Raw genomic sequence first — 24355 nt, 5'->3', positions numbered from 1 at the left:
GGAACAGAAGGGGCTCCCTTCCTCCTCCCGCTTCGCTGAAGGGGCGCTGCGCAGCTCTACCTCTCTGCGAAGTGCCATTCGCTCCATAAGGCGCACCCCTTACTTTTTTGGAGGAAAAAAGTGCATCTTATGGAGCGAAAAATACGGTTTCTCAGGGAAGCTAGTTCAGACAGACCACGGAGAACTTGGTGCAAAATGAGACTCGCCACCACAACTTGATTGCAAAAAGTCTTTACTATGTTTTATCAAAAGAGAACAAGTTAACACCTGAAACCATGGGTGCATGTTTGTAAAAAAGAGCCCACTCCCCTTTACTTGGGTCACTTTTTTTTGCATGTATTGGGTGGACTCAGTAACAGCAACCGCCTGTCCTAGCTTAAAGGTTTGGCATCTCTTTTTGAGACACAAATATGCAACTTTGCCTGTTCTTGACGCCGTGTCACCCGCCTCCCCCTTCCTGCAGCTACTTCCTCAGATAAGGTTGAGCTAGAGTTGCAAAAAAAAGAAGTTCCCTTTTTGATTGCTTTTATAACCAGAACATTGCTTTGAATGAGAAGTATGGCTTTTACGGGAATAATGCCACCCTGTTAAGACATTCACTCAGCCTGGCTTCCATTTCTCAGGGACCCAGCAGTTCAGAAGGGCAAGCGACAGGAATCCTCTTAAAGGCTCTGAGGAGATGGAGCCTAAAACCGAAACAAACCCCCAAACTGGGGTTCCTCAGCGGACGTTTCGCTCTTATTTCCTGGTAGCTAGAGAAAGCCTTTAACGTGGCTGACAGGGAGAACACAAAACAACAAACGTCGTAGCCCTTTGCCGTAGTAGCCCTTCTCCTTTAAATAGCCACTGTAGAAAATATCGAGACAAAAAGTATAAAAGCATCAGCTTCTTCTTTTTTAAAGTACTGGAGGAGGAATCCGGCCTCCTGAGGTGCCAAGACAGGCAGGATGTGGCTGGTAGAAGAGGCCTCCTCTGAGATTAAAGAGAGAGATCAGCAGCTCAAAAGAAAAACCACAATTGCACAGAACCCCGGGGTGGGGCGGGAAGAGGGATTCCCATACGTTGCTGCCAGATTTTCGATATTAGAAAAGCCATTGCAGTACGTGACAAGATATTTGCTGCCACAGATGGTTGGGGGCCTACCTAATTTAATTTGGTATTTCTCCAACACTGACACATATCACAGGGATGTGGAGACTTAATGCTGAAGGACCCTGGGCCTAAGCTCTTCCCTTGGTTCAAGGTCTGCCACCAAACACCACATACTGCAGTTTTTTTAAAGCCCCTCCCCACCAAAAGCCATTATTATCCCAGGTCTGGGCTCTCCTCTAACTACCTTTTATATTTACCTCAAATGCTACTTCATGCCCTAGGGTCAACATGCCGTTTCCGCTAATACATCTTCCTGGTCCTAAATCAAAGCCCACAGTTTGCAGGCCACCCTGAACTCTCAATAAGTTGTTGTGTTGTCTCCCCCCCCCCTCAACCTTTAATCCTTGGTTGGTTGGGAGCTGGAGGGAGCACTCCATTTCCCAGTTCTACCCCCCCTTCCTGGAATCACAGGTTTTCTCAAATTTGTGCCTCCTGCTGTTCTTGGACTACAGTTCCCATTATCCGTAGCTACCAGGACGATGGGATTTGTAGTCCCCAAAAGAGCTAGAGACCCAAGTTCGGGAAACCTGACCTAACCCTTTCAATAGAGCAAGGAACAAACTGAGTAGCATTCACAGATTCGGTTGACCCTGCTCCGTGGAAGAATCTAACTCTTAAAAAAAAAAACCACAATCCTTCCACGGAACAAAGAATACCAGATCACTCATGCTTCTTTGGCTTTACAATTTGGCGCGTTTCCTTCCGAGCTAATCCCCCCCACCCCCCCATTGCTTCTCTCCTTGAGGTTCGTGACCAGATCTGCCCGACGACCTGGATCCCGAGAAGCACAGCCTAACAATTGCTGGTGCTTGGGATCTTATTGGAAGCCTCGAATCCACCGAGAACCAACCCGGTGGGGTGCTTGAATCCACTTTGCGGGTCGAATAAATAAATAAATAAATTAGCCAACTTTATAAAAGCTGAGACTGCCGGCCACCCCACCCCACCAAAAAAAAAATGCCCTTGCGCGACGCTATCGCCTTTTACAACTGGCTCTCTTCTTCTTCCAGGGAACGGTTCAGCCCGGGGATAAATTTGAGCAGTCTCTTGCGGAAGCTCCCCGGTTTGTTCTTCCGGGGCCTTGGGGCGGCTGCGGAGTTCTTTTGGTCGCATGATCTGTCCCAGAACCGTGCGACTCCATTGCTGCTGCTGCTTGTGCATTTGACGCTGGCGCTGCGGGTGAGCGTTGGGCGCGGGCGCGAGGGCTGGGCGGCTGCGGGGGCAATGTCCAGGGAGTCGGCAGAGTCAAAGAAGCAGGTCTGGTAGACTGAATCCTCGCTCTCGTCCGTGGCGGTGCTGACGCAGCCCACGCTGCTGTAGGTGCTCCCCGATCCTGGCAACAGCACCCCAAAGGGGGCAGCAGGGCCTCCGGCCATCCTAGTTCCGTACAGGCAGGAACGCACAGATTCCAGGGTGTCATAGATGCTGGGGTCTTTAACCACGATCCCTAGCAGGGAAGAAGGGCTCCAGTTAATAATAATAATAATTTATTATTTATACCCCGTCCATCTGGCTGGGTTTCCCCAGCCACTCTGGGCGGCTTCCAACAGAATATTAAAATACAATAATCCTTCAAACATTAAAAGCTTCCCTAAATAGGGCTGCCTTCAGATGTCTTCTAAAAGTCAGATAGTTGTTTATTTCCTTGACATCTGATGGGAGGGCATTCCACAGGGTGGGTGTCACTACCGAGAAGGCCCTCTGCCTGGTTCCCTGTAACTTGGCTTCTTGCAGCGAGGGAACCACCAGAAGGCCCTCGGCGCTGGACCTCAGTGTCCGGGTAGAACGATGGAGGTGGAGACGCTCCTTCAGGTATACTGGGCCGAGGCCGTTTAGGGCTTTAAAGGTCAGCACCAACACTTTGAACTGTGCTTGGAAATGGACTGGGAGCCAATGTAGGTCTTTCAGGACCGGTGTTATGTGGTCTCGGCAGCCGCTCCCAGTCACCAGTCTAGCTGCCGCATTCTGGATTAGTTGTAGTTTCTGGGTCACCTTCAAAGGTAGCCCCACATAGAGCGCATTGCAGTAGTCCAAGCGAGAGATAACCAGAGCATGCACCACTCTGGCGAGACAGTTTGCGGGCAGATAGGGTCTTGGTCTGCGTACCAGATGGAGCTGGTAAACAGCTGCCCTGGACATAGAATTAACCTGTGCCTCCACGGAGAGCTGTGAGTCCAAAATGACTCCCAGGCTGCGCACCTGGTCCTTCAGGGGCACAGTTACCCCATTCAGGACCAGAGAGTTCTCCACACCTGCCCACTTCCTGTCCCCCACAAAAGAGTACTTCTGCCTTGTCAGGATTCAAGCTCAATCTGTTAGCCGCCATCCATCCTCCAACCGCCTCCAGACACAGGGCAGATCACAGAGTTGGAAGGGACTATGGCAATGCAGGAGTCTCAGTTGAAGCATCCATGACAGATTTGCGTCACAGTCAAAGAACCTTTTCAAAGCCCAGTCCATTCAAAAGCCACTAACGAGAACATGGGAGAAAGATGTACCATATTTTTCGCTCTATAGGACACAATTTCCCCCTCCAAAAATTAAGGGGAAATGTGTGTGCGTCCTATGGAGCGATAGCAACGCGAAGCCTCCGAAGCGCAGAGGGAGCACTCTCTCCACGCTCCGCAGACTTTGCGTTGCTTTTGCTGAAGCCTGGAGGGCGAGAGGGGTCGGTGCACACATTTTTTGTGCACTCAAAACAGCCATTTCTCGTCCTTGCAGTTGTGAAATGGTTTAGCTCAGGGTTTCCCAATCTTGGGTCTCCAGCTGCTTTTGGACTACTGTTCCCATCATCCCTGACCACTGGCCCTGGTAGCTAGGGATGATGGGATCTGTAGTGCAAAAACAGCTAGAGACCCAAGATTGGGAAACTCTGGTTTAGATCAGCCTTGACCTGGCACCTTTCAGGTGCTGTTGGGACTCCCCTCAGCCGCAGCCAGCATCACCAACGGTCCAGAGTGTTGTAGCACGACATCTGGAGGGTACCAGAACAGAGGAGACTGGCCCAGGTCCTGTTTACGCAAATGTATCTTTGTCACTCACCACGGACCAAGCGCTGCTCCTGCACCATCAACGACCGATACTCCCCCCATTTTTCATAGAGCGTTTGCTGCAATGGAGAGAGAGGCCAGCATTCATTTGTGTTTCAAAATCTGCTTGATTAATCTTGTCTAAAAGTGGTTCTCCAGGTCTGATTCTTGCACATTTAATTTGCAGGTATACATAGGCTATAGAACTTCACCCCCACTTTGAGGACGAGGAAGGCATGGCTGGATCCATCTATCCAGCCACAAAGGCCCAGCAACCCATTTTTTGAGAAGACACTGGAAAATACTAATTCGCAGCCGGGTACCACGCTGGCCCTGTATTGTATGTAAGAGGTCCCGCTGGCTGCTGTTAAAAGGAAAAGCCATCAGGGTCCCTCTCAGTACCAAACTACAGCTCCCTGCTATGTTAGGCCTGGGTGATATATCGCCCGGGACCGGTAATGAGGGGCAGACCGCGATGGAGGTTTCTCTAGGCAGTATATTGCTATTAAAACCACCAGGGTTGCCCATTCCCTCCAGCATGCTGAGGGAGAAAGAAGCTAGACTCGCATGGGTAGGCAAACTAAGGCCCGGGGGCCAGATCCAGCCCAATCGCCTTCTAAATCTGACCCACGGACGGTCTGGGAATCAATGTGTTTTTACATGAGTAGAATGTGTGCTTTTATTTTAAATGCCTACACCCAGAGGGTGGGCTCTGTCTTTCCTCCTGGGGTGAACGACAGGAGGAAAGATGTAGCCCACCTTGCCAGATGACAGCAGCCAACCCCTTACTAGGAAACCAGAATGTGAGCCCACAAGGGAACAGTTTTCCTGTCGCCTTAAAAGAGACTAAGATGAGTACAGTGGTACCTCTGGTTACGAACTTAATTCGTTCCAGAGGTCCGTTCTTAACCTGAAACCGTTCTTAACCTGAGGTACCACTTTAGCTAATGGGGCCCCCTACTGCCGCCACGCTATTTCTGTTCTCATCCTGAGGTAAAGTTCTTAACCCGAGGTACTACTTCCAGGTTAGCGGAGTCTTTACCTGAAGCCTTTGTAACCTGAGGTACCACTGTACTACGTTTTTCTAAAAAGTTGCAAACTTTATCCTAGTCCAACCATTCAGCTGCATGCACTCCCTGTATTTTCACTATTTTGTTTTGTATCGTGTTGTACAAGCCAGGTGTTTGCATTGATCGACTTATTTCAATAAAAACAAGCTCATCTCCAGTTCTGACACTTCTTCGTTTGTTTTGCTGTGTGTTCTTCACGGAAACGTCATGTGATGGCCTGGGAATCTTGATTCAGAGGCTGAACCTGAGGAATCCCAGCCTGCACAGGAGTCCCTGCCTCCAGAACCGGGGCTGGGGCCTGAGCCTGAAGGGTCCTCACCTGTGCTGGATCCTCAGGTGCAGGCACCAGCTGAGTCTGCTCTGGCTCCTGAGGTGATGGAGGACCCATTGCCTGCAAGTACTCCACTCTCAGCCCCGTCAGGGGAAGAGGAGGCTGCCTCTGGGTCCGGTAACCCTCCAGCCTCTCCTGAGCTGCAGAATCTCAGGGCGAGAGGCGGAGGGAACTAAGTTCCCGCAGGAGGAGTGCTCGCCTCCAGGCCAGGAGAGGCGAGTGACCAGAGGATCGGGGCCGCCCTATGCCTCGGGGCAGATAAAAGCCAGCCAGCCCCAGTCCCAGGTTGCGGGAGCAGCATTGTTGGTAACCTGTTCCTGCCAGCACCCTGTCCTGCTCTTCTGCCAGAGTTCCTGACCTCACCCGACTCCCTGCCTTGGACCCAGCTTCAGCCTTGACGGACAGCCTCCAAACCGCACCCTCGACCTTGGATTGGACTCGGACCACGCCGCACGGTAACCCCCCGGGTCCAGCACACGTCACTCACCTTGAGGTACTGCAAACGGGCTTCCAGCTCTGCCCTGCGGATGGAAGTGCCGTACAAGGTCTCTAACCTGGACAGGACAAGAATCTGATTAGTGGTGGCCGGTTAGGGACAGTTTCTCCACCCCTGTGGACAGGCAATGCCTTCTGGGTAGGCTGGCCCTTCCCCCCAAATAATCTCCCACACACTCACCTGAGCACGTTCCCAGACGCTTTGATGATCTCCACAATCTCACGGTGTCGGATCCCCTCCACATTGAGCCCGTTCACGCCTGTGATCGTATCCCCTGCGTTAACAAAAAGCCAGAGAGGCCGCTGTCATTTTCAAAGCCTGCAAAGGGAAGAAGAAACCCCTGGCTCCCTTTGGCATTAGAGGATCTGGGCTGGGCTGTACGTGCTAACTGCTAGCACTTTTTGCAAAGCTAAGCAGGGTCTGGTCTGGTTACAAACTGGATGGGGGACCACGTGTTGAGATTCCTGCATTGCAGGGGGATGGACGACCCACGGGAGTCCATTATAAATCCCATCAGCTGTAGCCTGCATGGCCAACAATCAAAGATGATGGGAGCTGTAGTCCAATAGCATCTAGCGATCACCCCGTTGGTTACTGCTGTGCTTGTGCACCAAGGCAGGAAACTCGGTGATGTAAAGAGAAGCTTGTGACCTGTAGAAGTTATGCAAATGGGCATCATCGCTTCTCTTGCTTAATTTGTTCTGCTCTACTAAGTCATGGGCCAAGGAGCCCTGTTAAAGAGCAGAGATGCCTAAGCCAAGACAATGGGGGAGATGCTGCAATTTCAGATTTCACCAGGCACTGCCCACATACCGTATTTTTCTGTGTATAAGACGCCCCCTATTTTGGGGGAGTAAAAATTTAGAAAATGGGAAATGCCCAGAGTTGCTGAGATATTTTTTTTAGGGGGGATTGCGGAAATTCGCTTGCTCGCCCGCATGACCTACACTGCCACTTGCACGCGTCATCGCAAACGCCACCAATCCGCTGTCACCTCGCCTGCCCAGTTGCCGCACCAACAGCCAATCAAGCCCAGCCCTTGCCACAGCCACCAATAACACACCCAATCGCCGCGGAGGGTCTCCGGGTCCCGGAAGGAACATATAACAAGTCCCTCAGACGCACTATCCGTGTATAAGACGAGCCCCACATTTTAATATGATAGTTTAATTTTAAAAAACCTCTTTAACACTGAAAAATACAGTACTTTCACACATCATGCTGCCATCTTCAGGGCTACAGAAATGCCACCTTCTTAAAATAAAATAGTAATAAAAATTGGAGGACAGATTCTTGATTTGGTAGCTGCTCCCGTTGCTTGGTCCCTGCTCCTGCCAACCTAGCAGTTTGAAAGCACGTCAAAGTGCAAGTAGATAAATAGGTACCACTCCAGCGGGAATGTAAATGGCGTTTCTGTGCGCTGCTGTGGTTCGCCAGAAGCAGCTTAGTCATGCTGGCCACATGACCTGGAAGCTGTATGCCGTCTCCCTCGGCCAATAAAGCGAGATGAGTGCCGCAACCCCAGAGTCGGCCATGACTTGACCTAATGGCCAGGGGTCCCTTTACCTTTAACCTATCGCATTCAGCAGCACTTTTGTGGAAGGTCGTACACACACAGAACCCTGGATCTATGTATGTGCCCTTTGAAAATCATCTGCAGTGCAGAGAGAAGGGTAAAAGACACCCTTGGAGTAATGGGAACGAAGGAGAGGGAGCAATGCTAGCACAGCTCAGCCCTGCGAAACACCTGAGCTTGCCACTCCACCTGCTGCCAACGTGACCCTGCGAACACAACATCAGCTCTCCGGGGAGAAGAGCAGCTGGGCTCATTGTAGAGGGGAAAGTCACATGCGTTGCCCTTGGCTGTGCCTCCCCCCCCCTCCCAGTCTGCTGTCTTATGGGGCTGCCGACAGCTTTGAACCTGCCCCTGCAAGAAGCGAATCGGCGCGCCTTTGACAGAAAGTGTGGGAAGAAAAGGCAAATCACAAGGGCCTCCAGAACCTGAAACCAGGCACAGCCCTTGACCCACCAGCCAGCGTTCCCCAAACGTGGGTCTTCCAGGTGTTTTTGGACTACAACTCCCATCATCCCTAGCTAGCAGGAACAGTGCTCAGGGATGATGAGAACTGTGGTCCAAAAACAGCTGGAGACCCAAGTTTGGGAAACCCTGCATTAGGACTTCTGCAGCGTATCTAGAACTGCCAAAACTTCTGAAATTTGGGGGAGGGGGGAAAAACATGCCCCACCCCACATAAAGGAGCTATGGAATATGCATTGAGATTTCTAGTGGACGCCAGGTTTCTTGCCTTCTATTTATTTCTCAAGAAGCTACCTAGAGCAGGGGTCAGCAACCTTTTTCAGCAGGGGGCCGGTCCACCGTCCCTCAGACCATGTGGGGGGCCGGACTATATTTTGGAAAAAAATATGAACAAATTCCTATGCCCCACAAATAACCCAGAGATGCATTTTAAAGAAAAGGACTCATTCTACTACTACTACTACTACTACTACTACTAATTTATTATTTATACCCCGCCCATCTGGCTGAGTTTCCCCAGCCACTCTGGGCGGCTCCCAATCAAGTGTTAAAAACAGTGCAGCATTAAATATTAAAAACTTCCCTGACTCATGTAAAAACACGCTGATTCCCAGACCATCCACGGGCCGGATTAAGAAGGCGATTGGGCTGCATCCGGCCCCCGGGCCTTAGGTTGCCTACCCCTGACCTAGACACATTGACTTTTGATCAAACACCACACGGATAAGGGCTTTGATCAGTATTTGCTTAGTTTCTCCAGCCCACCCCGTTTGAAAGCAAGCGAGTTTTACAAGGGTGAAAACTCACAAGTAGTCCATTAGGTTCAAGATGCTAAAGCGTGACATCTCTTACCTGGTTTAAGGCCAGCTACCTGGGCCGGGCTATCATCATGCACACGGCATACGAAGGTGAACATCTCCACCCGTTTTGTGTTCTGGTGGTGGAGCCCGTAGGTCTGAAAGGAGCAGAGGAAACAAGAGTTGGTTGGTTTTTAAAATGAGGTCAGACCGCAGTCACCCAAATAATGTGCAAGTTCCACCATAGCTTAACTGTTAGAGATGCAATAGGGATAATGCTTCTCTAAAACGTACCGTATTTTTCGCTCTATAGGACGCACTTTTTCCTCTCTAAAAATTAAGGGGAAATGTGTGTGCGTCTTATGGAGCGAATGCAGGCTCCTTGGCTTCAGCAATAGCAACGCGAAGCCTCCGAAGCGCAGAGGGAGCGCTCCCTCCTCACTCCGGAGGCTTCAGGTTCCTTTTGCTGAAGCCGGGAGAGCAAGACTCTCCTGGCTTCAGCAGAGAGGGAGAGCTGTGCAGCGCCCCTTCAGCCAAGCGGGAGGAGAAATGGAAGGGGCTCCGTTTCTCCTGCTGCTTCGCTGAAGGGGCGCTGAGCAGAGAGGGGGAGAATTTTTTTCCCTTGCTCTCCCCCTTTAAAACAAGGTGCCTCCTATGGTCGGGTGCGTCCAATGTTTTTTCATTGTCGTATATTGAAACATTTTTGGCAGAGGGTAACTGAAACCATCAACAGAACTGTACGGAACAACCTTACATTTACAGAGCAAAATATCCTCTTGAATTATATACCCAGCACATGGAACCTTATAAAAGGACAATATGAATGGACTCTCCGTGCCCTTAACAGAGCAAAAACACCCATCCTGATGAATTCGGAAAATAAAAATGCGGCTCCCTTCTATGATTGGATTGAAGACTTAAGACAAATTCGCAACATATGAACAACTTGCATATAAACGCAGACTTGCCATGGACAAATTCAATGATATTTAGAATCCACTTTTACAAATATACTGTAATAGGTTAAGAACTGGTAAAGTACAACAACCTTGCAAAATATACAGATTTTGGTTATGTATATAGTTATGTATTTTTGAAATTTCAATAAAGATGTTACACACACACACACAAAGTTCCACTGTAGTTTGAGAGCTATCTGGCAAGGTCGATAAATACAAACAAAGAACAATTTCCTCCTAGCAGCTCCAGGATATACGAACACATTGCAAACAATAAGACAAAACCTCCCCTTGCCAGCGTTAGAAACTCAGATATATAAGCTAGGCACTAAATGTTTTCTTGAACCAACGTTGCAGTCACCAAAAAAGGAATGCCCAGTTGCCATTCTAGGGACACGGGTGGCGCTGTGGGTTAAACCACAGAGCCTAGGACTTGCCGATCAGAAAGTTGGTGGTTCGAATCCCCGCGACGGGGTGAGCTCCTGTTGCTCGGTCCCAGCTCCTGCCAACCTAGCAGTTCGAAAGCACGTCAAAGGGCAAGTAGATAAATAGGTACAGCTCTGGCGGGAAGGTAAACGGCGTTTCCGTGTGCTGCTCTGGTTCGCCAGAAGCGGCTTAGTCATGCTGGCCACATGACCCGGAAGCTGTACGCCGGCTCCCTCGGCCAGTAAAGGGAGATGAGCGCCGCAACCCCAGAGTTGGTCACGACTGGACCTAATGGTCAGGGGTCCCTTTACCTTTACCTTAGTTGCCATTTGGGTGCCAGGCTAGAAAGTTGTATTTCCCCACCCCCTCAAGAACCTTTATCGACCTAAGAGAACTGAAAGTTGTATTTTTCAATTACCCTTTTGGTTCCTTAAATCCGTTCTGATGGTGCAAATAAAAAAATCAGAATTCTACAGGATGTGTTGTTAGTGTGTGTAAATGGTCCAGATCCAAGGCTCCTCATCAGGCATGCACCTCCAGATGTTGGAGACATCAGGCACCATCCTGGCTCCTGGGCATCTTCACTTGGTCGCAAGTCACTGATAGCCTGGCACCTGGTGAATTTTGAACGCTGCTCCCACCCCTCCCCAAAATTGGTACTACTATTTCCCAAGTAGGAAGAGATGGATTTTGGAAATTGAGAGCATGATGAAATGCCTGAGTTGCCCGATTCAAAGACGCCCCCCCCCAACCTAATTACTGAGTCTAAAGTTGGAAATTGCCCTTTTGCTCCTTGAGATTCAACAGCTTAAAAAACGTCAGATCCAGAAATATCTTTTTTTTTTAAAAAAAAAAGGTACTCAAAGCTCATGTGTTGCAACCCACAACACACCTGAACCCTTGTTGAATTCTGGACTCACTGGGTTAAGAGGGATTCCCTCTGAACTCACCTGAATCTCAAAGCCAAAGGCCTGAGCCTCTTCCTTCTCCAGTGTGATCACCTTCCTGGAATGAACAAGAGGAAAGGGGTCAATTGCTGAGATTTCCCAGGGGACGCCTTTCCATAGCTGTGTGCGATTTGTCTTCATTTGCCTGCCTGCATGTGCTGAGCACACTGCCTCCCCAAACAACACACACCCCACCCTGGCTAAGCTACAGAAGCTTCCTTTGCTTGCAGGCTCACCAATTGCTCTCCAAAGAGACTCTTCCGAGAGCCTTCAAAATAGGGGCCGGTGGGAGGGGGAAAACAAAACAAAAAAACCCCCAATACTCTACACAGCATGGTTTACCAAACTTGGGTCTCCATCTGTTTTTGGACTACAAATCCCATCGTCCTCGGCCTCTGATCTTGCTGGCTAGGGATGGTAGGAGTTGTAGTCCAACAACAGCTGGAGATCCAAGTTTGGGAAATCCTGATCTATGGTCAAGCAGCTGGTCCAGGTTTTTGCCTTGCACTAGGACGTCTTCTGATGCCTTACACTCCCTCCCTCCCCCCAGTTTTAAGCCAACAAAACAAACAGGATGGGAGTGGGCTTCTGTATAATCCAGCTTTGACAAATCCAGGCAGCGGCTCAGAGTGGGCAAAGTTGACTGTGGGTGGATGTAGACACAGGAATCAAAACAGAAACCTAAGTACAGAAGGGGCAGGTGAACCAAACAGTAATGGCAAATTGGGATACCTACTGAACAGGTAAACCAGGGGTGGAGAATGTGTGGCTCTCCAGAGTTTGAGGAACTGCTTACTGAATTTTAATTCCATGCAACTCATTGAAAAATGGTGCTGTATGAGTTTTTGCAGGAGCGACACTTCTGGGTCCCCATGAGTATTGTTAGTTCTCAAAGCTGCGGCCGTTCTGAATTTTTGTGCCCATCTAGGAGTTTCTCATTTACTATTTGGTTATGATTTAAAAAACAAAAAGTAACTTGACATTTCAAATCATGGGTATTTTTGGCTTACAGAGGTTTAATACAAGAGTAGAGTAACAGTCGTACCTTGGTTGACAAACGCCTTGCGAGTTGAACGTTTTGGCTCCCGAATGCCGCAAACCCGGATGTGAGTGTTCCGGTTTGCGAACGTTCTTTGGAACCTGAACATCCCACGTGGGTTCTGATCGGCTGCAGGAAGCTCCTGCAACCAATCGGAAGCCACACCTTGGGTTTTCAACCATTTTCGGAAGTCGAATGGACTTATGGAACGGATTCCGTTCGTGAACCATGGTACAACTGAACATCTATTAACAGAATACGTTCTGAGCGAGAGTCACTGGTGATAGTTATTAAACTGCACGAATAAAGATTTTAAAAGATGTCAAAGTTGTGCAATCCTTTTCAAGGTCCAGCAGAAAAGTTGCCAAATACAATACAGTCCTAATTAAATAATAACATTTGGGCTGACTTCCCATTGGTGAGCCAAACTGAGAAAATTATTCACATTTATGTTGTAAACTGCCCTGTGATGTTCGGATGAAGGGGCTAGGACACTTTCGCAAGTGATACCAAGAAGCGGCGTTTCCCAATCTTGGGACTTCAGCTGTTTTTGGACTACAACTCCCATCATCCCTAGCTAGCAAGACCAGTGGTCAGGGATGATGGGAACGGTAGTCCAAAAACAGCTGGAGACCCAAGTTTGGAAAAGGCTGCCAAGAAGGGTATTTGACTTCCATGATGTGTGGATCAAGTGAAAGGGGTTGACGATTACCAGATGTCCTCAACTTGAAAACAATTTTAGCTGTGGCTTAAAGGGATGGAGGATGGAGCCTTTGGGCTGCTCCCGGATTCCTGAACGATGTGCAGACACAGAAAGGCAGCCTATTTGTTGCACGCACTCGTTTCACACAACGTGCCGCCTCGTCGACTTGCCCTGAAGCATCTTCCTTGCTCAGGTGTGCGACAGACAAAAGAGTCTTCCTGCTCCTGACAAGATGGTTTAACGAGACGGATTCAGCCTATTCCAAGGCAGCTGGACCCAGTCAGCCTACACCTGATTACTCAAATTTTCTTTCCCCCTCATTAACAAATTAAATCAGCACCCAATCAGCCCCAGAAATAAACACACTGGAAGGTGTTTCTTTACACTTCTGCATGTGCCTGAGCAAGTTACCTTCTGTGAAGCAACATTCTCCCTCTTGTGTGAAAGCTGCTGTTCCATGCAGAGGCATAGCAAGCCCAGGTGGTACCCGGTGCGAAAACATTTTTTGTCACTCTCCACACACATCGACAGCTTGGGGTAGGCTTGGGAGTCGCGGGCAGGCGCCGAATGTCCCCCCCCTCAGCGATGACACCTGGGGTAATCTGCTCCCCTTCCTACGCCTCTGCGCCCCCACGACTCCCAAGTACCCTGAGCCGTTGGGGGAAGGGGGGGGGGAAGATATGCCGCTTTGCTGGGGGTGCTGGCAAAGCTGTACATCTCGTCCTCTCGGGAGCCACGGCTCCTGTCCGTCCCCCTTCCATAGATGTCAACCTTCCCTTTTTTTACAGGGAATTCCCTTATTCCAGCACCATTTCCTGCTGCTATCCCGGATTGTTAGATATCCCGTAGACTGTCCCTGGGACAGATGAGGCTGCTGATCCCTTTTTTCCGAGGCTTTTCTTGTTGTTTAGTCATTTAGTCGTGTCCGACTCTTCGTGACCCCATGGACCAGAGCACTCCAGGCACTCCTGTCTTCCACTGCCTCCCGCAGTTTGGTCAAACTCATGCTGGTAGCTTCAAGAACACTGTCCAACCATCTCGTCCTCTGTCGTCCCCTTCTCCTTGCGCCCTCCATCTTTCCCAACATCAGGGTCTTTTCCAGGGAGTCTTCTCTTCTCATGAGGTGGCCAAAGTACTGGAGCCTCAGCTTCAGGATCTGTCCTTCCAGTGAGCATTCAGGGCTGATTTCCTTCAGAATGGAGAGGTTTGATCTTCTTGCAGTCCATGGGACTCTCAAGAGTCTCCTCCAGCACCATAATTCAAAAGCATCAATTCTTTGGCGATCAGCCTTCTTTATGGTCCAGCTCTCACTTCCATACATCACTACTGGGAAAACCATACCTTTAACTATACGGACCTTTGTTGGCAAGGTGATGTCTCTGCTTTTTAAGACGCTGTCTAGGTTTATCGTTGCTTTTCTCCCGAGAAGCAGGCGTCTTTTAATTTTGTGGCTATTGTCACCATCTGCTGATCCCTTAATTTCAAATCTGAACGTTGACAGCTATGCCCCCTTCTTGGCTCGCCGTAAGCGGCTCCTGCCGGTAGCGGAGGGATCCCTCTGCCGTCCATACGGAGCTAGTGGCAAACCGCTACGCACAGCGCATACACAGTGCATGCGTTGTACATAGTGGTTTGCCGCCAATGCCGCCCGAGCGCCGTTTGGACAGTGGCAGGACCCTCCGCTCACAGCTGCAGCCGCAAACGGGAGGATCCTTCTTATGCGGCTGCGGCGGCGCGATGGCTGCTTGCGCTGCCGTGCCCGGGGTGGCGGGGTGAGCACCCCACAGGATGTGTTCTTGTCACACACACCCCAGACATGGCACCCGGGGCGCACTGCCCCTCCCTCACGACGCCACTGGTTCCACGAGAACTTAAAGGTGACACAAAAGCATTTTGAAAATGGCAAGTGAATAAATTTTGTTAAAGAGGGGCAGGGGAAGCACTCTGTCAGTTTCATATCCTCACCTCTACACTTTAAAAGTAAAGGTAAAGGTAAAGGGACCCCTGACCATTAGGTCCAGTCGTGGCCGACTCTGGGGTTGCGGCGCTCATCTCGCTTTATTGGCCAAGGGAGCCGCCGTATAGCTTCTGGGTCATGTGGCCAGCATGACTAAGCCACTTCTGGTGAACCAGAACTTTAAAAGTAGGCTTCCACAAACTTGTGTCCCCCCAAAAGGTGTCCGCCTACAACCCTGTCAGCATCATCAGGCAAAATGACCGATGGTCACAGATGATGGGACTTGGGGAAGTCTGCTTTAAGGTACGATCGCAAAGGGGTTTAGATAGCGATTACACTTGCCACATGCCCATACAGCCTCCACCAGCCCCCAAACTTGAACAGGAAGTGGTGCTTTTGTTGATGTGTAACATTCCTAATTAACTTCTGAGCCTTCCGCCCTGAGGCAACAAAACTCAGCTAAATCGTTAACAGAACAGGAGGCCGTCCAAACCACGCTCTCATCCCGAGAGGCGTCTAATGAACAGATTGCCAAACCGAGCTAGATCGGACTATGCACCCCAGACCACAAAGTACCACACACAAAAGGATTCTTACACTGTAATTCTCATCGGGGAACCAAGCCAGCCAGAAGACAACTAAACCAGTGTTTCCCAAACTTGGGTTTCCAGTTGTTTTTTTCAACTACAACTCCCATGATCCTTTGCTAGCAAGACAAGTGGTTAGGGATGATGGGAATTGTAGTCCAAGAGCAGCTGGAGACCCAAATTTGGTAAACACTTAACTAAATCAAAGAAAGGGGATACTGAGTGGGGTTTTGTGGTGTGTGTGTGTGTGTCTCCTTCCAAGTGGTTACTTTTGGTGTGCCCAACCCTACATTTTTTGAACTGCGATCAAGCTACAGCGCTCCAAGCTCTGTTTCGGAAAGAGGGTAATATCAGCAACAAAGGTAAGCTTTCTGCTTAGATTTCACTATCCTGGTGCCCTCTAGATGTTCTGGACTCCAACTCCCATGAGTCCCAGCTGGTGTGGACCACAATCAGGAATAATGGAAGCTGTAGTTCACAACTTCTGGTCGGCCCCATCCAAAATCTGCTCCAGGACAGCTAAGAACAAACGATTTTGTGGGGTGCGTGAATTTTAGACTGGCCTGGGTCATAGACTGTGTAGCAAAGACTGGGCACAAATCATCACTAAGAGCTGAAAATCCTTTTGAGAGGGGGGCTTCTTCCCAAGGACTAAACTGTCAAAGTGGGCCTGCCAATTAATGCTGCCTTCCAAATGGGAACCTGCAGCAGCAGTTAGTAAAACTGTATTTGTTTACATTTTAGAGAATTGGGGGGGGGGGAGCGGGAATGGAAGGACCTAAAGCAGGCACCCACAAATTTGCCCCTCCAGATGTTTTGGGACTACAACTCCCATGATCCCTAGCTAACAGGACCGGTGGTAAGGGATGATGGGAATTGTAGTCCCAAAACATCTGGAGGGCTGAGTTTGGGGATGCCTGACCTAGAGGGACCCACAAAACATTTGGACGTCACATTAGGGGATGCACAGGAGCTGGGTTTTTTTTGGTTTTTTTTAAAAAAGGAGTTATTTCATTTTTAAAAATCACAAATGGAGGGAAGGCAGGCGGGGGCGGGGGTGGGGACACAGGTTGGCTACCCTGAACTACAGTAACACAGCCACTAGCAGTTTGGACTGCATTCAGGATCTTAGAACCACAGGATTTTAGAGCTGGAAGGAACCACGGCGGTCATCTAGACCAACCCCTGCAGCGATCTTTTTACCCAAAAGCGAGGCTCGAACCCACAACCCTGAGATCAAGAGTCTGCTGCTCTACCAACTGAGCTCTTGGGGAGTTTGCAGGGGTCAGCAAACTTTTTCAGCAGGGGGCCGGTCCACTGTCCCTCACACCTTGTGAGGGGCCGTACTATATTTTTTTGGGGGGGGGGAAATGAATAAATTCCTATGTCCTACAAATAACCCAGAGATGCATTTTAAATAAACGCACACATTCTACTCATGTAAAAACACCAGGCAGGCCCCACAATAACCCAGAGATGCAAATAACCCAGAGGAACCTACATTGGTCCCCAGTACGTTTCCGAGCACAATTCAAGGTGATGGTGCTGACCTTTAAAGCCCTAAACGACCTCGGTCCAGTATATCTGAAGGAGCGTCTCCACCCCCATCATTCTACCCGGACACTGAGGTTTAGCGCTGAGGGCCTTCTGGCGGTTCCCTCACTGTGAGAAGCCAAGTTACAGGGAACCAGGCAGAGGGCCTTCTCGGTAGTGGCGCCCCCCCCCCCTGTGGAACGCCCTCCCACCAGATGTCAAAGAGAACAACAACTGCCAGACTTTTAGAAGACATCTGAAGGCAGCCCTGTTTAGGGAAGCTTTTAATGTTTGATGCATTAGTGTATTTTAATATTTTGTTGGAAGCTGCCCAGAGTGGCCGGGGAAGCCCAGCCAGATGGGTGGGGTATAAATAAATTATTATTATTATTATTATTATTAATAATAATAATAATAATAATAATAATAATGGACACATTCTACTCATGTAAAAACATGCTGATTCCCAGACCATCTGTGGTCCGGATTTAGAAGGTGATTGGGCTGGATCCGGCCCCCAGGCCTTAGTTTGCCTACCCATTGTTCAGATGAAGCAGGAGTCTGTTAAAAATGATGACACGGGAGTCTACTTATTATGAGTAGTTTATCTTGGGACTGAGAGGGACGGACAGAGAACAGAATTCCACCCAGAGCCCTAAGCTCGGAGCAATCCCAGGCGCCCGCAGAGGACCTCAGAGGACCAGGCGCCCGCAGATTAAAGCAGATGTCACTCTCGAGACTACCCTGCCGGGAAAGCCAAACGCCTTGCCTATGTTTTGGGAATTAACCCCTGTTCCTGTCAAGCGCACCCCAGGGGTGGGGGAGAATGTCAAAGACTCCCCAGATGATCCGCCTCCTTTTAGAAATCAGTCAAGCCATTGTGGCTATTGTGAAAGAGCAGCTCATTCAGAGGCCCTGTCATTAAAGCCCCTCCCCGAAGGCCATTCACACCCCCAGAGACCATCCGCTGAGCTGGGAATACCATAGAGGGTGGCAGCACGTGTGGCAGCAGCTGTGATCCGGGATTAAGGAGCCCCAGCGGAAAAAATGAACTAGAGAGCGCGGGGAGGCAGGGAAGGAAGAAGACAACCGTCTGGACGCACCATTGTGATCGGATGTGCTTTCTGTTGAGTCCACGGGGCAATCACAAATACCGCAAGGCTACATGCTTCGTCTGACTTACGAGATACACACACAGAGAGAGATAAGAGTAAGCAGCAAAGCCAGCAAACAGAATTTGCTGATTCCGCTTAAATTCTCCTAGAGGAAAGGAACTTACCTGTGTTGCTCGGGTGACTGGCTGAGAGATCGCCATTTGAATCCGGAGCCCTAAGGAAGAGATGGCAAGAGGTAAACAAAGACCGCAATTAGTCAAGGCATGCCTCAAAGTGCGTTCACACACACACACACAGAGAGAGAGAGAGAGAGAGAGAGAGAGAGAGAGAGAGAGAGAAAAAAAAACACCCAAGGATTGAATAAGGTAGAGGGCTGGACCAGGAGAACTATTTCATGGTTTCGAAGCCATGGAAAAGCCACAGAGGAACAGGTGCTGAATGTCATCTGTTTGCACATGATCACAATTTTATTATTTTTACACTGCCCGTCTGACTGGGTCGCCCCAGCTACTCTGGGCAGCTTCCAGCATATAAATAAGAAACATAATGAAATATCAAACACTAAAAACTCCCCTAGTTGCCAGATCTAGTCGCCATCCCTTTCTATGGGTCTGAAGCGCACTACATAAAAAAAGGAATCTGCCTGCTCCAGATGTTGTTGGACTACAACTCCCATCAGCCCCGATCACTAGCCATGCCAGATGGGAGTTGGTGTCCATCAAAAGATGAGCCTATTGCTAGAGCTTTAGCATAAACCAGATTATTTCAGGGGGCTTTTCTTGGAACAGCCCTGGTTCAAATGTTTCAGATACTTGGCCCGGGACTGCAACTGCAAGGAGAGGGTCTTAACACCCACCACCAAATCTGACGCCAAGCATACAAGCTCCAAGTCACGTCCTGAACATTGCAGGCTTTTAAAGCCAAATGGCTCGATGCCATGGGGGGAAACGAGAAGTCCTTGAGAGAGAAAGCCTGTTTTATGCAAAAAGCCCCATTATTTGGAAAAATGAAATCAATTGTCCGGCCCATCCCAAACAGACCCTCTCATTGTTGGGTGTTTGAGCAGAGCGGCCCACCCAGTGCATGCTGGGAGCCGGGGAGAGGGCCAAGGAAGCACATCTATTTGCATAAATAGATCCCACTACCCACTCAGAGGTGGGCGGCAGATCCACATTCCGGTTCCCATTGAGCACTCGGAACGTAAGACTTCTTGGCAAAGCCGCCCGGCAGCAGTTGGACGGAGCGACAATGCGCCGTCTCTTGTGAAGTTTTCCAAGTTGCGCGAGCATGCAAACATATGCGTCTTTGGGGCGGTTTTTTTTCCGGCTGAACTCCACATCGTTGCTGGGAGCAGCCAAGAAGCAGAGGCAGCAGGTTTCTATTAAAGAGCCACACATGCAATGGGGATCGTGCTTGAAAGTAAACATCTGCTCTCGCATGGGATGCAAACATTTCCGCACGCCAGCCAGAGCCTGCGTGTAAGCAGAAAATGTGTCTCTCTCTAAGCCGCTGTTTTACACCAGCCTAAAATGACCTGAGGGATGCGGGTGCGGGTGGTGCTATGGGTTAAACCACAGAGCCTAGGACTTGCCGATCAGAAGGTCGGCGGTTCAAATCCCCGCGACGGGGTGAGCTCCCGTTGCTCGGTCCCTGCTCCTGCCAACCTAGCAGTTCGAAAGCACATCAGAGTGCAAGTAGATAAATAGATACCGCTCCAGCGGGAAGGTAAACGGCGTTTTCGTGCGCTGCTCTGGTTCGCCAGAAGCGGCTTAGTCATGCTGGCCACATGACCCGGAAGCTGTACACCGGCTCCCTCGGCCAATAAAGTGAGATGAGCGCTGCAACCCCAGAGTCGGCCACGACTGGACCTAATAGTCAGGGGTCCCTTTACCTTTAAAATGACCTCAAGGCTTAGTTCACGGCCTTTTGGCTCACAGATCCTCGTAATAGTTTTGCAAGTCTATCCAGTGTGAGCTCCTTGGAGCTGCATTGGGTTTTTGGGAAGAGCGTGCCACTGTTTCGCAGCAGAGATAAGGATTTAGCTCTCTGTTCCGGAAAAGGTCTAGACCCAGTTATTGGGCCAGAAAAAGCTGCTTCGAGTTTGGATACAATACAAGTGACTCGCCCATTAATGAAGCGGGATAACTGAAGGACCCAAACCAAAGGAGGCAGAGGGCCAGAACTGGACACTTACAGTGGTGCCCCGCAAGACGAATGCCTCGCAAGATGGAAAACTCGCTAGACGAAAGAGTTTTCCGTTTTGGAGGTGCTTCGCAAAACGAATCTCCTATGGGCTTGCTTCGCAAAATGAAAATGTCTTGCGAGTTCCTGCGGGGTCCCCCCCCCTTTTTCTAAGCTGCTAAGCCGCTTATCAGCTGATCCGATAAGCTGATAAGTCGCTAAAAGTGCTAATCCTCTAATCCGTCAATGGGCTTGCTTCGTAAGACGAAAAAACCGCTAGACGAAGAGAATCACGGAACAGATTCTTTTCATCTTGCGAGGCACCACTGTATAGCCTAAGTCAGGGGTCTGTAAACTTTTTCTGCAGGGGGCCGGTCCACTGTCCCTCAGACTTTGTGGGGGGCCGGACTATGTTTTGAAAGAAAGAAAAAGATCGAATTCCTATGCCCCACAAGTAACCCAGAGGTGCATTTTAAACAAAAGCACACATTCTAATGTAAAAACACCAGGCAGTCTCCACAACAACCCAGAGATGCATTTGAAATAAAAGGACACATTCTACTCATGTAAAAACACGCTGATTCCCAGACTGTCCGCGGGCCGGATTTAGAAGGCAATTGGGCCGGATCCAGCCCCCGGGCCTTAGTTTGTCTACCCATGGCTTAAGTCAACCACTGAGTTAGGTACACCTAAACCCATTTATTCTGATGGGCATCAACAGGCCTAACTGCGGTGCTGGATTGAGGCCTGTAGTTGCAGAAAATAACTTCCCAAGGTATTCTTGAATCCACTTGCAGAAGCAGATTGCCAGGGAAGGAGAAATCCCAGTTGCCTGGTGGCCTAAGGAACCTACACACCCAAGGCTCACACTCCTGGGATCGTTTTAGAGAAGGGGTGGGGATCTTAAGGCTGAGGGGGTGGGGGCCAATGTGGCCCACTGGAATTCTCTATCTGGCCCTCCAGATTTTTCCAGTGAGGGGGTCTTAAAAATACGTTTTTGGGTGCGAGGAATTCAAATCTTATTATTTTTGTGACTGCACAACATTTAGCTTGGTCAGTCTATGCTTACAACATACCCTCCAACATTTATCCAATGAAAATAGGGACACCCTAGTCAACAACAGCAGCAGCAACAACAATAATAAATTAATAATAATAATAAATATACCACCACACCCACCTAACAGGGTTGCCCCAGCCACTCTGGGCGGCTTCCAACATATATAAAAAAAGTAATAAAAAATTAAAAGTTAAAAAACTTCCCTATACAAGATAAAAAAATTCCTTCCAGTAGCACCTTAAAGACCAACTAAGTTAGTTCTTGGTATGAGCTTTCGTGTGCATGCACACTTCTTCAGATACACACTCCTTCTGTTTTTAGAGCTCTGCTCCAGACTGATCCAGAAAAGTCAACTGGATCCAGTTTCAGTCTTCTGAATGCTTCCTCTCTTCGCACAGCCTTTCGAGTTAACTGTGTATCTGAAGAAGTGTGCATGCACACGAAAGCTCATACCAAGAACTAACTTAGTTGGTCTTTAAGGTGCTACTGGAAGGAATTTTTTTATTTTGACTATGGCAGACCAACACGGCTACCTATCTACTACTTTCCCTATACAAGGTTGCCTTCAGATGTCTTCTAATGGTTGTAGTTACTAATCTCCTTGTCTTGGGGGTCACATAACTCCATTATCCTCCTAACATTTCTCTGATGAAAATAGGGACTAAGGAAAAGCGGGACATTTTAGGATCAAATCAGAAACTGGGACAGCTTCTTTAAATCTGGGACTGTCCCTGGAAAATAGGGGCACTTGGAGGGTCTGTTATAACTGCAATCATTTTTAAAGATTCTGTGCAATTTTATGCATGTTTCACTTACAAAGCAAAACCAAGCGATATTAATTTAACCAAAGTCCCTTTCGAATTCCCTGGTCGCGTTACAACTTTTAAGCGGCCCTCATTTCTGGAAAGTTGAAAAATTCAACATGCCCTATTGCGCAGGCACCTCCGGTTTTGTACGGCTGCAGCGTTCCGTACAAATACATATTCATTGCTCCATCCACTCTGGCCTCAGGCCTCACCCATGACTGGCATGCAACGCCCCCCCTCAGAATTAATGTGGCCCCTCTGGGTGAAAAAGAGTCGCTCCTTCTGTTTTTAGAGCTCTGCTCCAGACTGATCCAGAAAAGTCAACTGGATCCAGTTTCAGTCTTCTGAATGCTTCCTCTCTTCGCACAGCCTTTCGAGTTAACTGCTCGCACGCTTTGCGGGGGGAGTCCAGCTCACTCGAGTCCCACTGAAAACCGCGTGGTTTGGTTTCTGGGTGTGGGCCGCCGCCACGTACCGCTAGCTGAGCAGAGAACAAGCCAATTTTGCTGCTCGGCAACTGCAGCCAACTGACCAGATACCGTATTTTTGGCTCTATAAGACGCACTTCCCCCCTCCTAAAAAGTAAGGGGGAATGTGCGTGCGTCTTATGGAGCGAATGCAGGCGGGAGGCTCTGCTCAGCGCTCCCTTTAAAGAGCGCTGCGATCCCGCTGGCTGTCCTGGCTTCTGGGATTCAGAATATTTTTTTCTTGTTTTCCTCTTCCAAAAACTAGGTGCGTCTTATGGTCTGGTGCGTCTTATAGAGCGGAAAATACGGCAGTTGTGGCAAAGGGGAGAAAGGAAAAACCTGGGAGATGCTCTTGGAAGAAAGAAAACTGCCTGGTTCCCTGTAACCTCACTTCTTGCAATGAGGGAACCACCAGAAGGCCCTCAGCGCTGGACCTCAGTGTCCGGGCTGGATGATGGGGGTGGAGACGCTCCTTCAGGTATACTGGACCAAGGCCGTTTAGGGCTTTAAAAAGCATAAGCAAACTGAAGAAGAAGAAGAAGAAGAAGAGGAGGAGGAGGAGGAGGAGGAGGAGGAAGACAGCAGCACCGACAGAAGCTGCTCCAAATGGCAACCAGCTGAGAGAAAGAGGATGCAGGAAAATCCCAATTATTCCCTTTCAAGCCTGCCTCCAACGCGGCAAGCCATCCCTCCACTCTGGTCCCCGGGAGCCCAAAGATGCAAAAAACGAAATAAGCCGTCTTGGACCTGCAGAGACTGCTGTCTCCACCAGTAATTAAACACAGACCCCGATGTGAACATGTGCTTCCAATATCCAGCTGGAGGCGGAGGCGGCAAAATAAAGGAGACACATCTTTTGGGTTGAGGAGGGTGCGAGCTGGCAGATTCAGAGCTGGGTGCAAGTAGGAATCACCCTTTAGATATGGGGCGGGGTGTGGGGAGGTTGAAGGCTCCCTCCCCCTGCCACCAGGCTCCCTCAGATTGGTGGCACAACGCGAGGCACAACAGTCAAAACGCATGCAAATAATTCCACGCAGCCGTTTTGAAAGTGAAATGAGCTTCTCCTGCACAATATCTTTGTGCTCTGACTCCTCCCCATCAATGGGGTGGACGGCTCCATAAACAAACAGGCCTTTTCATCTCCTGGCCGAGAGAGCGGCGGTTTCCTGCCGTGAGGCGCAGGGTGTTTTTAATTCTTATTTTTGCCTTTTCCAGGGTCACAGTTTTACAGAGATCAGAGACGGCAGACAGATCAGAGGCTGCGCAGGAGCAGGGCAAACAAGGAGAAAAGAGATCGGGCAGTCTGGAGGGGGGACCCAGATGGCACCCCACCCCTGCTGGGACACCCCGGGGGAGGCACCTGAATCAGGGGACTTCACTCTGGGAAAGGGCTATAGGTCAGCAGTAGCAGAATTGGGGCTCTCAATTTTCAGCCCCAATTTGGCGCACATGCTCCCCAGTAGGGCTGGGCGATATATTGATACAGTAGTACAGTGGTACCTGGGGTTACATACGCTTCAGGTTACAGACTCTGCTAACCCAGAAATAGTACCTCGGGTTAAGAACTTTGCTTCAGGATGAGAACAGAAATCGTGCGGCAGCAGGAGGCCCCATTAGCTAAAGTGGTGCTTCAGGTTAAGAACAGTTTCAGGTTAAGAACGG

General features: G+C 49.5%; 1 protein-coding gene across 1 annotated transcript in view; it reads right to left on the bottom strand.

Moving 5' to 3' along the window:
* Nucleotides 1-215: 215 nt before the first annotated feature.
* The window catches only part of TAMALIN (trafficking regulator and scaffold protein tamalin), a 39003-nt gene continuing 14863 nt past the window's right edge, over nt 216-24355 (bottom strand). The window contains exons 2-8 of the mRNA XM_081181494.1: nt 18344-18393; nt 11249-11303; nt 8969-9071; nt 6259-6352; nt 6070-6136; nt 4195-4261; nt 216-2599 (exon numbers count right to left, since the gene is read on the bottom strand). Of these exons, the coding sequence (XP_081037620.1) occupies nt 2136-2599; nt 4195-4261; nt 6070-6136; nt 6259-6352; nt 8969-9071; nt 11249-11303; nt 18344-18393 (900 nt within the window). The 3' untranslated portion in view covers nt 216-2135. The remainder of the gene's footprint in view (nt 2600-4194; nt 4262-6069; nt 6137-6258; nt 6353-8968; nt 9072-11248; nt 11304-18343; nt 18394-24355) is intronic.

The sequence above is a fragment of the Podarcis bocagei genome, assembly GCF_964188305.1.
Source record: "Podarcis bocagei genome assembly, chromosome: 2".
In the NCBI taxonomy this organism is placed as follows: Eukaryota; Metazoa; Chordata; class Lepidosauria; order Squamata; family Lacertidae; genus Podarcis; species Podarcis bocagei.
Note: the sequence above shows the minus strand (reverse complement) of the source record. Positions and strands in the feature narration are given on the sequence as shown.